At 42.5% G+C, this 13,535-nt stretch overlaps 1 protein-coding gene across 7 annotated transcripts in view; it reads right to left on the bottom strand.

Moving 5' to 3' along the window:
• Nucleotides 1-13,513, bottom strand: part of MCM9 (minichromosome maintenance 9 homologous recombination repair factor) — a 52,403-nt gene extending 38,890 nt beyond the window's left edge. For 4 of the 7 annotated variants that reach the window (XR_007628999.1, XR_007628998.1, XR_007628996.1 and 1 more), the window contains exons 1-6: nt 12,402-12,877; nt 8,256-8,572; nt 6,117-6,198; nt 5,054-5,254; nt 2,713-2,838; nt 1,320-1,439 (exon numbers count right to left, since the gene is read on the bottom strand). Coding sequence is in view for 3 of the 7 variants with exons in the window: in XM_050316066.1 (XP_050172023.1) it covers nt 1,320-1,439; nt 2,713-2,838; nt 5,054-5,254; nt 6,117-6,198; nt 8,256-8,572; nt 12,402-12,711 (1,156 nt within the window). In the remaining 4 variants the exon portion in view is untranslated. Of the gene's footprint in view, nt 1-1,319; nt 1,440-2,712; nt 2,839-5,053; nt 5,255-6,116; nt 6,199-8,255; nt 8,573-12,401; nt 12,885-13,482 lie in introns of those variants that run through there. The other 3 variants (XM_050316066.1, XM_050316068.1, XM_050316069.1) reach the window with 3 other exon arrangements.
• Between the last annotated feature and the right edge of the window lie 22 nt (nt 13,514-13,535).

Below are 13,535 nucleotides of genomic sequence, written 5' to 3'. Positions count from 1 at the left end.
TACCACAGTAAGCTTGTGAACTGCAATATTAGTTTTCATGGAAATGTCTTTGAACCCAGCTGTCATGGCTGAGCTGCAAACCAGATCATATGGAAGATGAAGCACAGGAGAGAGACATGGTGAAGAAGGCAACAGCAACATCAGGCCAAGAGCAGCTGACAGAGGGATATCAGTACTGACAAAAGTGGGCAAAGTCACACTGAAATGTATGGCAAAATTTCACTCCAGATCACTGTGAGTCCCCTAGCAAATCCGCAATTATCCATCCTGTTCTCAGTTTTTAACACAGAAAAAAGAGTGGAGAAAAGGTTATGCTGAGCCAAAATTTTCTCTCTGGCTTCTCTCCAGACCTATTTGTCAACAGTTTGAATGGAAAATCCGAGGCATATATGTTTCATAACAAGTTCCCTGCACACAAGAGGGTTTATGTTCGTCATCACATTCCAGTTCCACTGCTACAGAAGACCCAGTATACACACAGCTATGGAACTGGGAAAGATTTATTTTCTAGTTCTCCCATGTATAAATAATGCCATTTCCCAGACATAAAATGAAAAGCAGCACTATCTGAGAAATATTCAAGTTACACATGCTAGTTGAGACACGGATTTGACCCTAATAATTTTGTGATTTTGAACGTATGAGTAATATATTCATTTGTTCAAATAAAGTCATTGGCAGAGGTAATCTGACTCTGCACATTGTCCCCCGAAGAGTTTGTAAAAATACCTGGCATTCAGAGCCAACTGGCTCTGAATACATGAATTCAACATACCTGAATTTAACAAAAGGACAAAGAAAAAAAACAAAAAAGAAAAAAAAGCACTTGCTCTCTGAAATCACCTTGAAACCATCTTCATGAGTAAGAAATAATTCCTCAACACTGGGGTGAATTTCCAGAAAGTAAACAGAAATCAAACTGCATCCAGGCAGAACTTACAAAAGAACAGGAGATTATCTGGTCAGGATGCTAGCCCATCACACAGTGTGAGCGCTGGAAAGATGTCATATTTGTCATACTGGAAAGCACTAAAAATACAGACCCAGATCACCCTCTGCAAGCAAAGCATTGAGAGGTGCCTCTGGATGAGGCCTGGAAGGTTCCCTGTTAGAAGCTCATTGCAGTCCTCCACAGATACAGATGAAAGGGCAGGACTGCCCTTCTGCGGAGTCATATCAGGCCTCGTATGCCTCCACAGTGTTCTCTGCTTCAGCTGTGCTCATACAACCAGAGCACACATGTTCACATTATGTAGAAGGCTTCTATATAAACATACTTGAGTGAGAAAATAAACCTTTCCAGGTGAAGAAGGACGTACCTGCACTCGTAGATCCAATTCCTGCGGTAAGCACAGAGCGTGGCATGATCTTTACTGCATACTTGAGGAACTGAGATTTCCCTGTACCTGGATCTCCAACCAACAAAAGATGTGATTCACCTGGGGGGGAGAACATTGAGGTAGGAGCAGACAGTACAGATAAACACACACATATACACAAAATGCTCAGATTAAATAATACTTGCCATTATTCACCTAACATTTAGCACTACATATCCATTACAATATGTGATTCTGTTTAAGACTGCACTATTTACTGGATGTGATAAATTCATTGTTTAATAAAAGCATCTAGTCATATTGCTTCACTCAGCAATATGACTGGACACAAATATTTACAATGAAAATTTTTCAAAGTATTAGCAGGTATTTGACAACACTTCCTGTAATGAGAGTTCTTACATTTTAGAATACTCGTTTCTCAGATTCACCTCACTCTTGAACTTGAAACAAAAGGATACCAGGTTTTAGTTATCATTCCACTACTTGGTTACTTAAATTTTGGCAAAATGGACTAATAAAATCAGCACGTTGTTTTTCTTGACTAATTCTTTGCCAACAGTTCCACAGCTTCATAATTTCAAAACAATAATTTGGCTACTACAATCTCACTGAAGTGCTCTAAAATTATTTCACTGTCTACAAAATATCATATCAGTACAACTGCAATTCAAACATAAAGTCTATAGCTTTATTTAGCTGCTGGAGCATTAAGAAAGTCCTGCATGTGTATACAGAGACATACTATTTTGGAATTATTATGACCTACATAGATTATGACCTGCATACCACCTGGCACATGGCAGATTTGCCATCTAATAACAACAGAAGGAGAATCAGCAGGCAGATAACTTGGGAGTTACAGAACTAAGTGAGATGTGCTGACAATCACAGATGGAAAAGTCTGGCATTAGGAAGCAAAATGAATCCTTTAATTTTGCCTTTCAATGAACTATAGTGATCCACATTAAGGGAACATTAAAATTCCATCCTTTGATGCCAAATACTGCTGGGAATAGTCTACTAGAAATCATTTCAAAATGTCACTTATACAATAAAAAGTGAGTTTATGTTTTAGATAAAGCAGCTGCCTTTAATATTCTACTTAATGGAAACCTGAAAGTCTGCTTCTACTGGGTTTTATTGGGGAAAAATTATAATAAAAAGAGGAAGTACAGACACCCACTTTATTTGTCTGAGATTCTAAAATAATACTCAGGATTGATCAAAAATTGTTCTCACTCAAGAAAATGGGATGATTATGCTTCCAAGACCTTACTGATTTGATTTTGTAGGGGGGAGGGATGTGGGTGAAGACAGATATGGGAATGAGTGTTAGAAAGGATCTGATACTGTTAGAAAGAATACTTACCTCTGATTCGAGTTCCAGTAGCATCCGTCCTCTGTACACCACCAGCAAGCACCATGGCTACAGCCAGCTTCACCAGGTACAAGCCAAAAACTTGAGGACATAAGCTAGCCAAAATTTCATTCCTCCCTAAAACAGCAAAAAAAATGGCACTCAGCACTGCCCCTAGAGTAAAACTTGGTTTCCCACAGACTCCTGTGTGCACTGACAAATAATCTGGGCCTCCTTCTTGAACAAAAGGAACAGAGTAGGGAGGAAATTTTTTTAAAAATTATTTTATTTTTAAAATGGGACCCAAAGCAGTTCTTTGATCTGAACGGTCACAAGCAGCAAAGCCAATCCTATTGCAATTTAAGGAATGTATGGTCTGGATAGCAGGAGAAAAGGAAAGAAATACCATCGTGAAAATTCTTTTGTTTCATAGCTAAAAGTGTAGGGGCTATGAAGAATAAAACCTAAAAATGTCCAGACTTCGAAATATCCCCTTGAAAGCTGGTGTGTTGTACATTTAAGAAAACAAAGAAAACTTCTAACACTTGAATTATTTTGTCCTAAACCTGTGCACACGTAGCATGGCTCATTTTCTTGTTGTTACCTTCAATCTCCTTCTCCTCTGATCCTTCTGTGTCACAGATCCCTTTCCTCCTCCCTACCACAGTCTCTTTCCAGAAGCAGAGTATTTCCATCTGCTATGAGAACGCTGATGGCTTGGAAGATGTGTAATAGAATTAATTCTGTCTAATATTCTGACACTAGCAGCACATAAGGGGTCACAGGTTTAATGCCATGTATTACTCCCATTGCTAGGGAATAAAAGGGAGTGACCAGTTTTGAGATCTTAACTTAATGTTTTAAATTTAGATGCAATTACATGGTACTGGCAAAATATGAAAGCTCCTAATAGATGACTTGAGGCATATGTGTGTCTTTTTGAGGTTTTCTGAAGGAATTAACACATCTTTGTCCATCCGAAAGTGAAATTTTAAAAACTTTGGTCAGCCATGGCACAATTCAAGATTTAATTCCACAGTTAGGAGTTAGCATCATGAAGTGACTGATATAAAATGCAGTAGTAGCTGTCATTATCTCTTGAAAAACAGCAAATGTACACACACTCTGTTGTGCAATGGCCTATACCTTAGACTCCTCAGTCAAATCTGATCTCTGTCCTCAATTTCAATTCAAATTCAGACTAACAGCCTGAAACAGACATCTTGGGCAGTCAGGGTCCTTCTCATTTCCACCTCAATTTTCTTGTACTCACTTCATATTTATTTATTCAGAATGAGTAATATTGCACAAAATCACGTTGCTCCCTGCATGCTTCCAAAAATTGTCCTGATTAAGATTAAATGGAACCTTCAAAGAAGATCCTGAATTACTTTCTGAACAGTTCTGACCAGAGTGATAATAATCTTTTTCCAAAGAGCAGAAGGATGAAATGTTATCATTCCAAACAGCAGGAAGCTAGCAATTAAATTGCTTTCGAGGAAATGCAGTTCTGAAGAATCTTTAACATTGACAGGATCTAGAGTTTCTTAGGGGGGCTAATTTGGGGGATATTCCCACCTCTTTTTTCCTCCTGTTTGTCTTTTAAGAAGAAAAACTAAGCCCTTTTCAGGGTTTTATATGATAGAGTGTCAGCCTAAAAAAGTTCAGTGACGGAGACCCTAAAGAGTCCCTTCAGCTTCCACAGAGCTGAGGAGAAGACACTCAGATTGTGGAGAAGGACACAGTTTCAGACACAACTCCCAACTATTCCAAGGTGGTTGACTACAGACTACACTAAGCTTAGGACCCAGCACTGACTGTTCTGGAAGCCACTGTAAACTGGGAGGTTCCACTGCACCTACGTCAAGGGTCTAGGCATCCAAGGGTTAGCTTAACAATAAGAGGTGCTAAGCTCTGTGGTAAAGGTTCATGGCTTACTTTGGGACATAGAGGCCACGAGTCAGATCTCTCGTCCCACAGGCAACAGCTATGCTGACTAAAGGCAGACCTGGTCCACACCATTTCTTCTAAGAAATATGCTTCGTCTTTTTTGATTATAAAACACTTCTCTTTTTCCCCCCCAGTAATTATATTATTTTTTATTTCCTGTTAATAAATGTTCCACAAAATACTTGACTAGAAAGCTCAAAAGAAGGAAGATCAATGCAGCAGTTCTAGTACTTCCTCCCCCTCAGTAAAAATTTCATATTCTTGTACTGGAAAAAATATATTCCTGGATTAATGGGTGGTGGGATAGGATAATGGGGGAAAATGTGTTCAGTCATTGTATTTTCACTCCTGATTTAATCTCTATCTGATCAAGTGCCCTACGTAAAAGCTTTCCACTACTAACCTGCTAAGGGATCATTCCTATGCCTTTCCCAGAAGTCTTCAAATTCCTTGCGAACTTCTTCATCAATGACAACCCCTGCTAGCTGCTCATTGTTCACTTTAACATAGTTGGCTTTCAAAACAATCTCCAAGTCACAGCGTGAACCCTCATGGAAAGGTTTCCACCTCTGCATTACCACTCCATACACTGTGATATCATCTCCTGGAGGTAAAACCAAAAGTTAGCAAAATAGCATCTGACCTGAAACATGAAGACATTTCAGTTAGCTGTAACGCATAATAATGCAATGCAGTTACAGGAAGTCTAAAACAAAGATAAGGTAGAGTGCTTACATCTGTGGTAGGAAGTTGCTGTGTCTTTCTACTTCTGTTTAAGGGAGGTGAATTCTTACAGATATACCTCTGTTTGTTTCCTCTTTTAGAAGAGAGGAATTCATAGTAAACTGTAGAAGCTCTTTCAGTGAGATTGGCTGTACAGAAAACTCAGTCAAAACTTATTTGACTTCTGGTAACTTTTATGAACTCCAGAATCACTCATTAACGTTCTGGGTACAGTCTTCTTCTGAGAAAGTATGACCAGAAATTAACTTCTTGTGGAGAAGTGCCTATCTGAGAATTTTTAGTCCATTCTTCATTCATCCTCCTGCCAATTAGCTTCTTCTTTGAATGCCCAGTAGCTTTTTCCACCTGCAGCACTCCTTAGATAGGAAGCCGGGCTACCCAGCTCTTTGAATCTAGGAAGGGGCAACACATGCTGTGTGATGGTGTGAACCAACTCCCTCGAGAGGTTTGGTGTTCCACACTAACAAGATTTAATCTAATTTCTGTATGTCACAACACATGACTTATTGAAAACTGATCTGTCCAACAGTCAAGATGTAATATGGGGGTTCATGACGTTCTCTAGAATGGTCTTCAGCTGCCATTGCTAATGTCCATCCTGAAGCAGCAACATGAGAGATGAACACACCTCATCTGACAAGCCCTCTGCACTGACACAGCCTACCTGACAAAGATTCATCCCAAAAGAAAAACTAAATATGTGATATATGCTGTATCCTCACCAGACTTGCAGCTGTCCACCAAGTCGTCTTCCAGAACAACCACCATGCAACGAGGGATGCTTCCAACAGACAGCCTTTGAACCTGGCACATGGGAAGGAAAAGCACTTCTTAAGGAACAGCACCTTTCAAAAGCCTTTCATTTATAGCTGCTCTGGCTTAAGGACCTACACTCCTTTCTTTCCCGGAACTGAGGTCAGTTCTTGTTTTTTATCACAAAACTTACCGTAAGGGATGCCACTGCTGCCATGAACTTAATAACGGAAGTTTAATGCTGATATTAATGGAAATGGGATTGGGTATTAAATTAACAGAAGGTGTTCAGTGCTGGAAGATGTTGTGTGATTTCAATATCTTGCTGGAGAAAGCTCACTGAAAGAGGTCATTTGAAAGAGCTGATCTTTATTATAATTTGAGCTATTATTAGATACTTCTGCAATATGCAAAGTTGACTTTGGGTACTGAAGCATGTCAATGTGTTAGATAATCCTTCACTGAAGTACATACTGAGAGAATATTCTCTGTGTTTTTCTGGTAACCATAATTTGAGAGTTTGAGATTAAGTATACACCTAGGTGTCAAGGATTAAATCAACAACTGGAAAAACCAAATATATATATTGACAAATATGCCAGTAAATCCTGTAATTCTTTTGCTTTTCTCCAGGGCAAAGTCTATGCAATCTGGTCACAGTCTATTTCCAGCCAGCAACCTTTCCATTTACACTTAAAGCTTGCAATAGTTTTTAGAGTATCCACTGCACAAGTACAACAGTCAGAAGTTTTTTTTCATTCTGCAGCACAGGTCATACATGCTAGAATTCTAGACTTATTCTCTCTCTGATGCCTAGGAAGGTCAATCCACTCTTGTGCATTATCTACGTGGCCACAGGCAGTTCACATCACTGTCAGTACTGCATGGTAAGACATGCACAGTTACTTGCAAAGCTCAGTAGGAAACACAAGTGAAATTCATTCCTGGTTTAACTTTGCTGTGTTTAATAAGCCCATGTGGCTGAAAATTCCTCCTATCATACAGATCTGTGTGTCACACAATAAAACAAAAAGTTATAAAAATGTCCCACGTGTCAGGAACAATCATTATATGAACATGCAACATAGGGCTTATTTCCCAGAGAGTTTTATTCCCTTACTTTTTTTGCTATTCTGAACTTTCAAGAGCTTCATTTCTAATTTCATACATCTTGCATGTAGATTGGCACCACTGTCCTCTCCATTTATAAAATCAAAACCCTGAAACATAACTGGAGATATCTTAGAAAAGATCTATCAAATAAAGACCCTGAACATATAAATAAACACAGAAACATTATATACAATACACTCTGCTTATTCTCAATTTTCACACAGTGTAGATTTTCCTGTGCCAGTTTTGTCTTGGTTATGTGCTACCATAAAAAGAGGTCCAATTGTTTCTCAGTCCTCCAGCTCGGCTGTACTTCCACCCAAGGCTACCATCAGAAAACAAATGCAAACTCTATAAGGATCACATATGCAGTAATTGTTGAATTCAGTATTGGCTGAAGGGAAGAGACATTTGCAGACACCATGTGTTGACTGTACTGCACAGCTACAGCTGGCCTTGGCCACCACTGGGTTACCTTTAGTCCTCAGAAGCAGTGTTGAACATCAGCATCATGTCCCGTAAGTGCTTAGAGAAACAATGCACACTTGATGTAAGGATTCAACATGGAATGGAATTCCATCTACAGAAGTTTCCTTCTCTGCACTGACCCCAGGTGTTTTGTACAACATCAAATGGAGTTACCCAATAACAGAAGTCTAATCAACATGTGGCTTCATCGTTAACTGTTTGAGAAATCTCTGACCGACAGGCTGCCTGGCTTCTTTTAGTCTTCTCAGGCATTTGTGTTAAACAACAGTAGAACCTGTAAAACTTTTCCACTGATCTTAGCTTGTAAAACTTAACAATGAAAATGGGATAATCTTAACACTAATGTAAGGATGAATAGTCCTACTAAGATTAGCAGAGATACCTTATTTCAACAGGAAATTAGGCCCCCAAATATCTTCTTTTGTAAGTTAGTTTTTTTATACTTGAGACATCCATACTTTAATACCTTTCCCTTTTTCTCCATCTTTTTTTTTTTTTTTCCTTACCTGTTCCTGAATTTTGATTTCTTGGTAGTCTCTGCAGCAGGTAGGAGAAGAGGCTGTTCCAGAGAGACAAGTGAACTTGATTGAGTTGCAGCCTTCTTCATTACAACAGGCCGATGGACGGCAGAATGCATAGTACTGCTCAAAGTCAGCCTTGACAGCAAACACGTGCTTGCACTTGTTGCAGATGTAACTCCGTTCAAACTCCAAAACTTTCACCGAGCTGGTACGTATGACAGTCCCAGTAACAGACAAAAAGTGACCCACATCCTTGGTTTTAGGAATGTGCTCTCGAGTCAGCTCTGGGCAAACAGGCAAACCTGTTAAACAGAAATACGTGCAGCATAAGGCTGTGCATATGAAACATGGACTTACAGTGCAGTTGAACAGAAAGACTAGGAAACATGCCAGACATATGAACAGGGGCCATTGTTATTACTGTTTCATAAATGTGACTCAACAGTTCATCTGTTGTACCATAAATCTCATTCACTGGCCCCAGATAGTGAAAATCATCAGACACTGAGCACCAACTCAAAATGTTGCCATTTTACTCTCCCTCTCTTGCCAAGGGCTGAATAGTCATGAACAGTTTCCATTCGCGGAAAAAGATCATCATGTTTTCAGATCTATTTATTAATTTAAATGTTTTTTTTTGCAGATGCCATTTATTCTACAACTGGTCTGTCTGACTTACAAAATTTTGGTTATGCTACTTAACTGTAGTTCAACGTTACTGCACAGTTAAACAGCTGTAGCTCCTAGTCTCGTGTGAATTCCCAAGTCAAAGCAAATTTAAAACTCGCAGTTGGTGAGCATTTGACCTTAAATCCACATTGCATACCAGTAAAGCTCAAGCACAAGGAAGACAGCATAAAAAAAATGTAAAGGGGTTTTGAACACAACCAAAGCAAATTCACTTGTAAGTTCAAATGAATAGTGACAGAACACTGTCCACTTGCCCTCCTCCTTTAATTCCACCCCAACAGCCAGTTCAGTGGTGTCCTGATCCTGCTCCCATATTCCCCCATGCAGCCACCACTTGGCACCACAGCGGCTGAAATCCTCAGGAAGATGAATCTACCTCAACTTTACATGTCTCTGAAATGATCACCCGAGCACAATATTGCCTCTTCAGAAAGTATCAACGAACCACAAGATACTAACAATTATCAACTTGAAAAGATATTACCTACTCCTAAAATAATTTTTTAGCTTTACTTCCAAAACAGAGCCAGAAAACAGAGATGTAAAACTTCAAATCTGCTGGGAAATGATGTTTCTAAGGGGACCAAAACTATTTGTGCATCTAGGTCAAATCTTCTTTGAGTTTGACTGCTAAAAAAAGAATATCATATATTTATTTCAGTGTTTTCAAAAACAAATGCTTTATTTGAGACAGGCTGAAACAAAACAGAAAAAAAATTCTGTTTTGATGCTTTTAAGCAACATGTTTGACCTTCTGCTTTTGTTTAAAGAAAATATTTTTAACTATTAAACTAATTTTAAAAGGTAAAAGAATAAAGTCCAAAAACATAAAAAGGAATTAAATAATCTGGAAAAGAAGGAAAGTATTTTGTAAAACTGCAAACAGCCTTTTTCTGGTTGACTCTAGAAAAGCTATGTACATGTTTTACCAAACCTGTTGAATTTTTTTCCTCCCACAGGTTTGCATTTCTAATCAGTTCAGGGAAAAAAAAAAATCCATTATTTCTCCAACTGTTTTGGCATCTTTTTCCCAGCTCAGTATTGGTGCCCTTCAACAAGCTTTGCTAAAAACAACACAGCTTACACTACAGAGAACTGCAGCACTGTTGTCAGGATATATGATGATCATCTCTGAATTTTGAAGAGACAAGAGTCTAGATGTGAAAAGAGAGCCTTTGTTCTGATCATATCAGACTGCTTGACAAACTCTTTAATTGAGTATATGTGCCTCTTTGAATCAACCTTACTGTATCAGTCACAAAAACACTGAACTGCTAGAAGCAGGTTGGCCTTCAGTAAGAGACACGGCAGTGCTCAGGCTAATGGTAAGGAAAAATCATTTCATGGATTTGTAGCAAAATGCAGAAGTTACACAAATTCCTACAATGCTAAAATTCAGGTAAAGAACTTCATCTTTTACTTTCTTCAGTGAACCCAAGGTAATCACCCGTTACTAACTGCTGCATATTCCCTCCCTGAATCCCTCTTTGAACTTCTAGATGTATTGGCAGCAGTGTGTCGAGATTGCATTCTTATACCCGGCATAAGCAAAACCACTTTTCCTCACTTCATTCCATGCCTGACATGAAGATCCCCCCAGCTGCACTCCAGGTAGTTGTCTGCTGCTGTCACCAAAAACAGGGCCCCACCTTCTCATTCCCTTCTCATCTGCTGTAGGAATGGGAAGTGGCTCTCCAAGAGGAGAATCCTGAAGGTAATCAGAACCCAGAATCCACTTAAAAGGTAACAGTATCATTGGAAAAACTGTGTGGACAAAAGGCTACAGATCACTTAGCTTATTTCTTCTGTTTCTTCCGAAGCCAGCCTTTTGGTGGTACAGAACATTAACTAAACTACGTGGACAGATGTTATTTTGATCCAGCTGGACCACACAAGGATAACCCCCGTTCATCAATTTCCCTCCAGCTTAGTGAGGGAGTTATTTGTAGCCTTCTGAATAACTTCTTCCGTCAGTCAGGCTTGCTTTTATCAGTTATTAAAACTATATGATCAAACGTTGCTAATTTTGCCTGAGGTTTGTAAGGGAATATTCAGACAAAACATCACTGTGGGAGGAATGATCAGCTCCAGCAACAGGCTGATAACAGGAGCAGGAATGTCTTAAAGACACCGCTACTCGTGCAGTGATCATCTGCCCCTTGCTGTACTCCTGATACTTCCTCGTAGCTTTTAAAATAATCGTACTTGGAGTCTCTTTTTCATGCTGAAGCCCTGAATGATGCAAATGCATTCTAGAACACTAGGAGGAAAGTTTTAATTCATTCCAGCTTTCATAGGTACAGGGAGATGCCCAGTGACAGATTTCAGCACAGCACTTTTACACCAAGTACTCGGCAGTTGTGTACAAGCTCCTTAACGCCTGAATAGGTAGCAAGCCTTGTTTTTTTTTTTTTAAACTTCGTTTCCCTCTAAAAATCTTGAAAAAATATCATTGTGAGAGCCACAGGTTAACTGTATTTCTGATGTATGTGTTTTCATTACAACATCTTTATTGAAATCTACTGGAACGAAACACGGGCCTATTTAACAATTGCGATTTATCCAAGATCAAGATGCCAAAAAAACTGAATGATCACAACCCACTCCACAACAGGGCAGGGGAGGGAAACACAGGCTGCCACCTCTTGGCTTTGTAGACTATTGCTCTAAATAGGTATGACCAGAAACGATCAGAAGGGATGGTGCCACCACTGACCCAGTCTGCCACAACAGGCAAAACAGACATTTCAACTCCTGAATCTGCACCCCACACTTACCAGCCCTCAAAGCTACTCGAAATTTCTTATTAATAAGGAATAATGGCACATCAACTTGCAGTGGAAAAAATGACAAAGCCCCCTTGTCAATGATCATGCCTTTCAACAGTTCATTCCGATTTTATAGCAAGCAATTTTATTACAGCTAAGCATAAAATTCGACAATTTCAAATGAAATTGTTACAAGGCAACTCAAAATTTTGACTTTGCCTCTTCTGGGAGGTGGCTGGAGACAAAAAAGATGATGACCCAACTGGCACAGTAGGGAAGTCAACCTGCAATTAAACTTACAAACTATGTATCTTCCCCTAAAACTTTTCTTTAGACCTTCTGTCTAGAAGAGAAATAATGTAAGACCAGCGGCTGACGGTGAGTCTTTGCCACAGAAGGACTTCAGTGTAAGCCCTGACCCAACAAATGCCAACCACTGCACGCAGAACAGTGGCAATGGCCACAGCAACTTTTTTGGGGTTGGTCTACACACCTCCACGTATTTGCACGTGTTCTTCCCTTCTTAACAGACACTAAGGATTCGCTACTTCTTCAAACACTGAAACAGCAACCATTAACTTGCTCACTCCCATGGCACCTCAAAAGTTTGTTACAGAGTACGGAAAGTTGACTGGGAGAGGCGGCTCACTGCAGCCCCTGCCCCGCCACTCACCCGAGACCCTGGCGTGGAGGTTCTGCTTCAGGCTGAGCTGTGCAGTGTCCGCGGTGTCCTGCAGCGCCGCCAGGGCAGCCCGGCGCAGCGCGCTGTCGAAAATCGGGAGCACCTCGCTGGGGAAGGCGTTGAAATACTCGCCGATCTCCATGTTGGTCTCGAAGAGCGTCAAGGCATCGACGACGACGGGGTAGTGCGCCTGGTCGTCCGCCTCCCTCAGGATGCCCAGGATGTCGTCCCTGTGGTGCTCCAGCACGTAGGACTCGAACACCTGCCCGATGAGGGCCACCTGGTCCGCGCTCAGCACCATGCTGCGCCTACACGGGGGGCGAGGTGCGGGAGGAGGTTACACAGCGAGGCTTCCCGGTGCGGGCACGCGTCGAGCGGGAAACTTTATCTTTCCCTCCGGAAAACCCATCACGGAGCCCGGCGAGGGCGGGGCGCGGCTCAGGAGCTCCGGCAGCGGCACCTCGTTACAGCGGCACCTCCGACCCGCCGCTGCCAGGCTCCGGGGCCGGGACGGAGCCGCCCGCAGCCCCTCACTGCCGGCTCCCGCCAACCCACCAACCCGCCCCGCCTCCTCAGTGGGTCACGCCTGCCCGCCGGGGAGCGGGCGGGAGCGGGCGGAGCGGGCGGGGAGCGGGCGGGAGCGGGCGGGGAGCGGGCGGGGAGCGGGCGGGGAGCGGGCGGGGAGCGGGCGGGGAGCGGGCGGGGCGCTCCTCGCGTTAATACCACAAAGCGAAATCGCGCGGGCGCCCGCTCCGTCGCTCCATGGGCGGTAAGAGGAGGAGGAAGCAGCAGCGGCGAGTCCGCCCCGCCCCGCCCCGTCCTGCCCCGCCCCAGGCGGCGGCAAGCGCGGGGTCCTCGGCAGCGCGCACCCGGCCGCCGCCAGCACGGCAGGTTTAGAGCGGCGGCGAGGCGGGGGTGTGCCGGGCCGGGCCGGCAGCGCGGTGCCTCCCGCCCGCCCACGGAACGCTGCCCCAAGCGCGTCCCGGGCCGCCCCGCTGCCGAGCAGCGCGGGATGCGGGTGCACCCCGAGCGTCACCGCCGTGCCCGCGGCCGCCCCGCTCCCGCTCGGTACCTGCAGCGGGCGCCGCCGCCCCTCCGGCCGGGTTCCCGCCACCGCAGCTCCCT

Source organism: Myiozetetes cayanensis, unplaced genomic scaffold (genome assembly GCF_022539395.1).
Source record: "Myiozetetes cayanensis isolate MyiCay16 unplaced genomic scaffold, myiCay2020 scf2-11, whole genome shotgun sequence".
Lineage (NCBI taxonomy): Eukaryota > Metazoa > Chordata > Aves > Passeriformes > Tyrannidae > Myiozetetes > Myiozetetes cayanensis.
The sequence above is the reverse complement of the archived record's forward strand: the minus strand, read 5'-3'. Positions and strand labels throughout refer to the sequence as shown.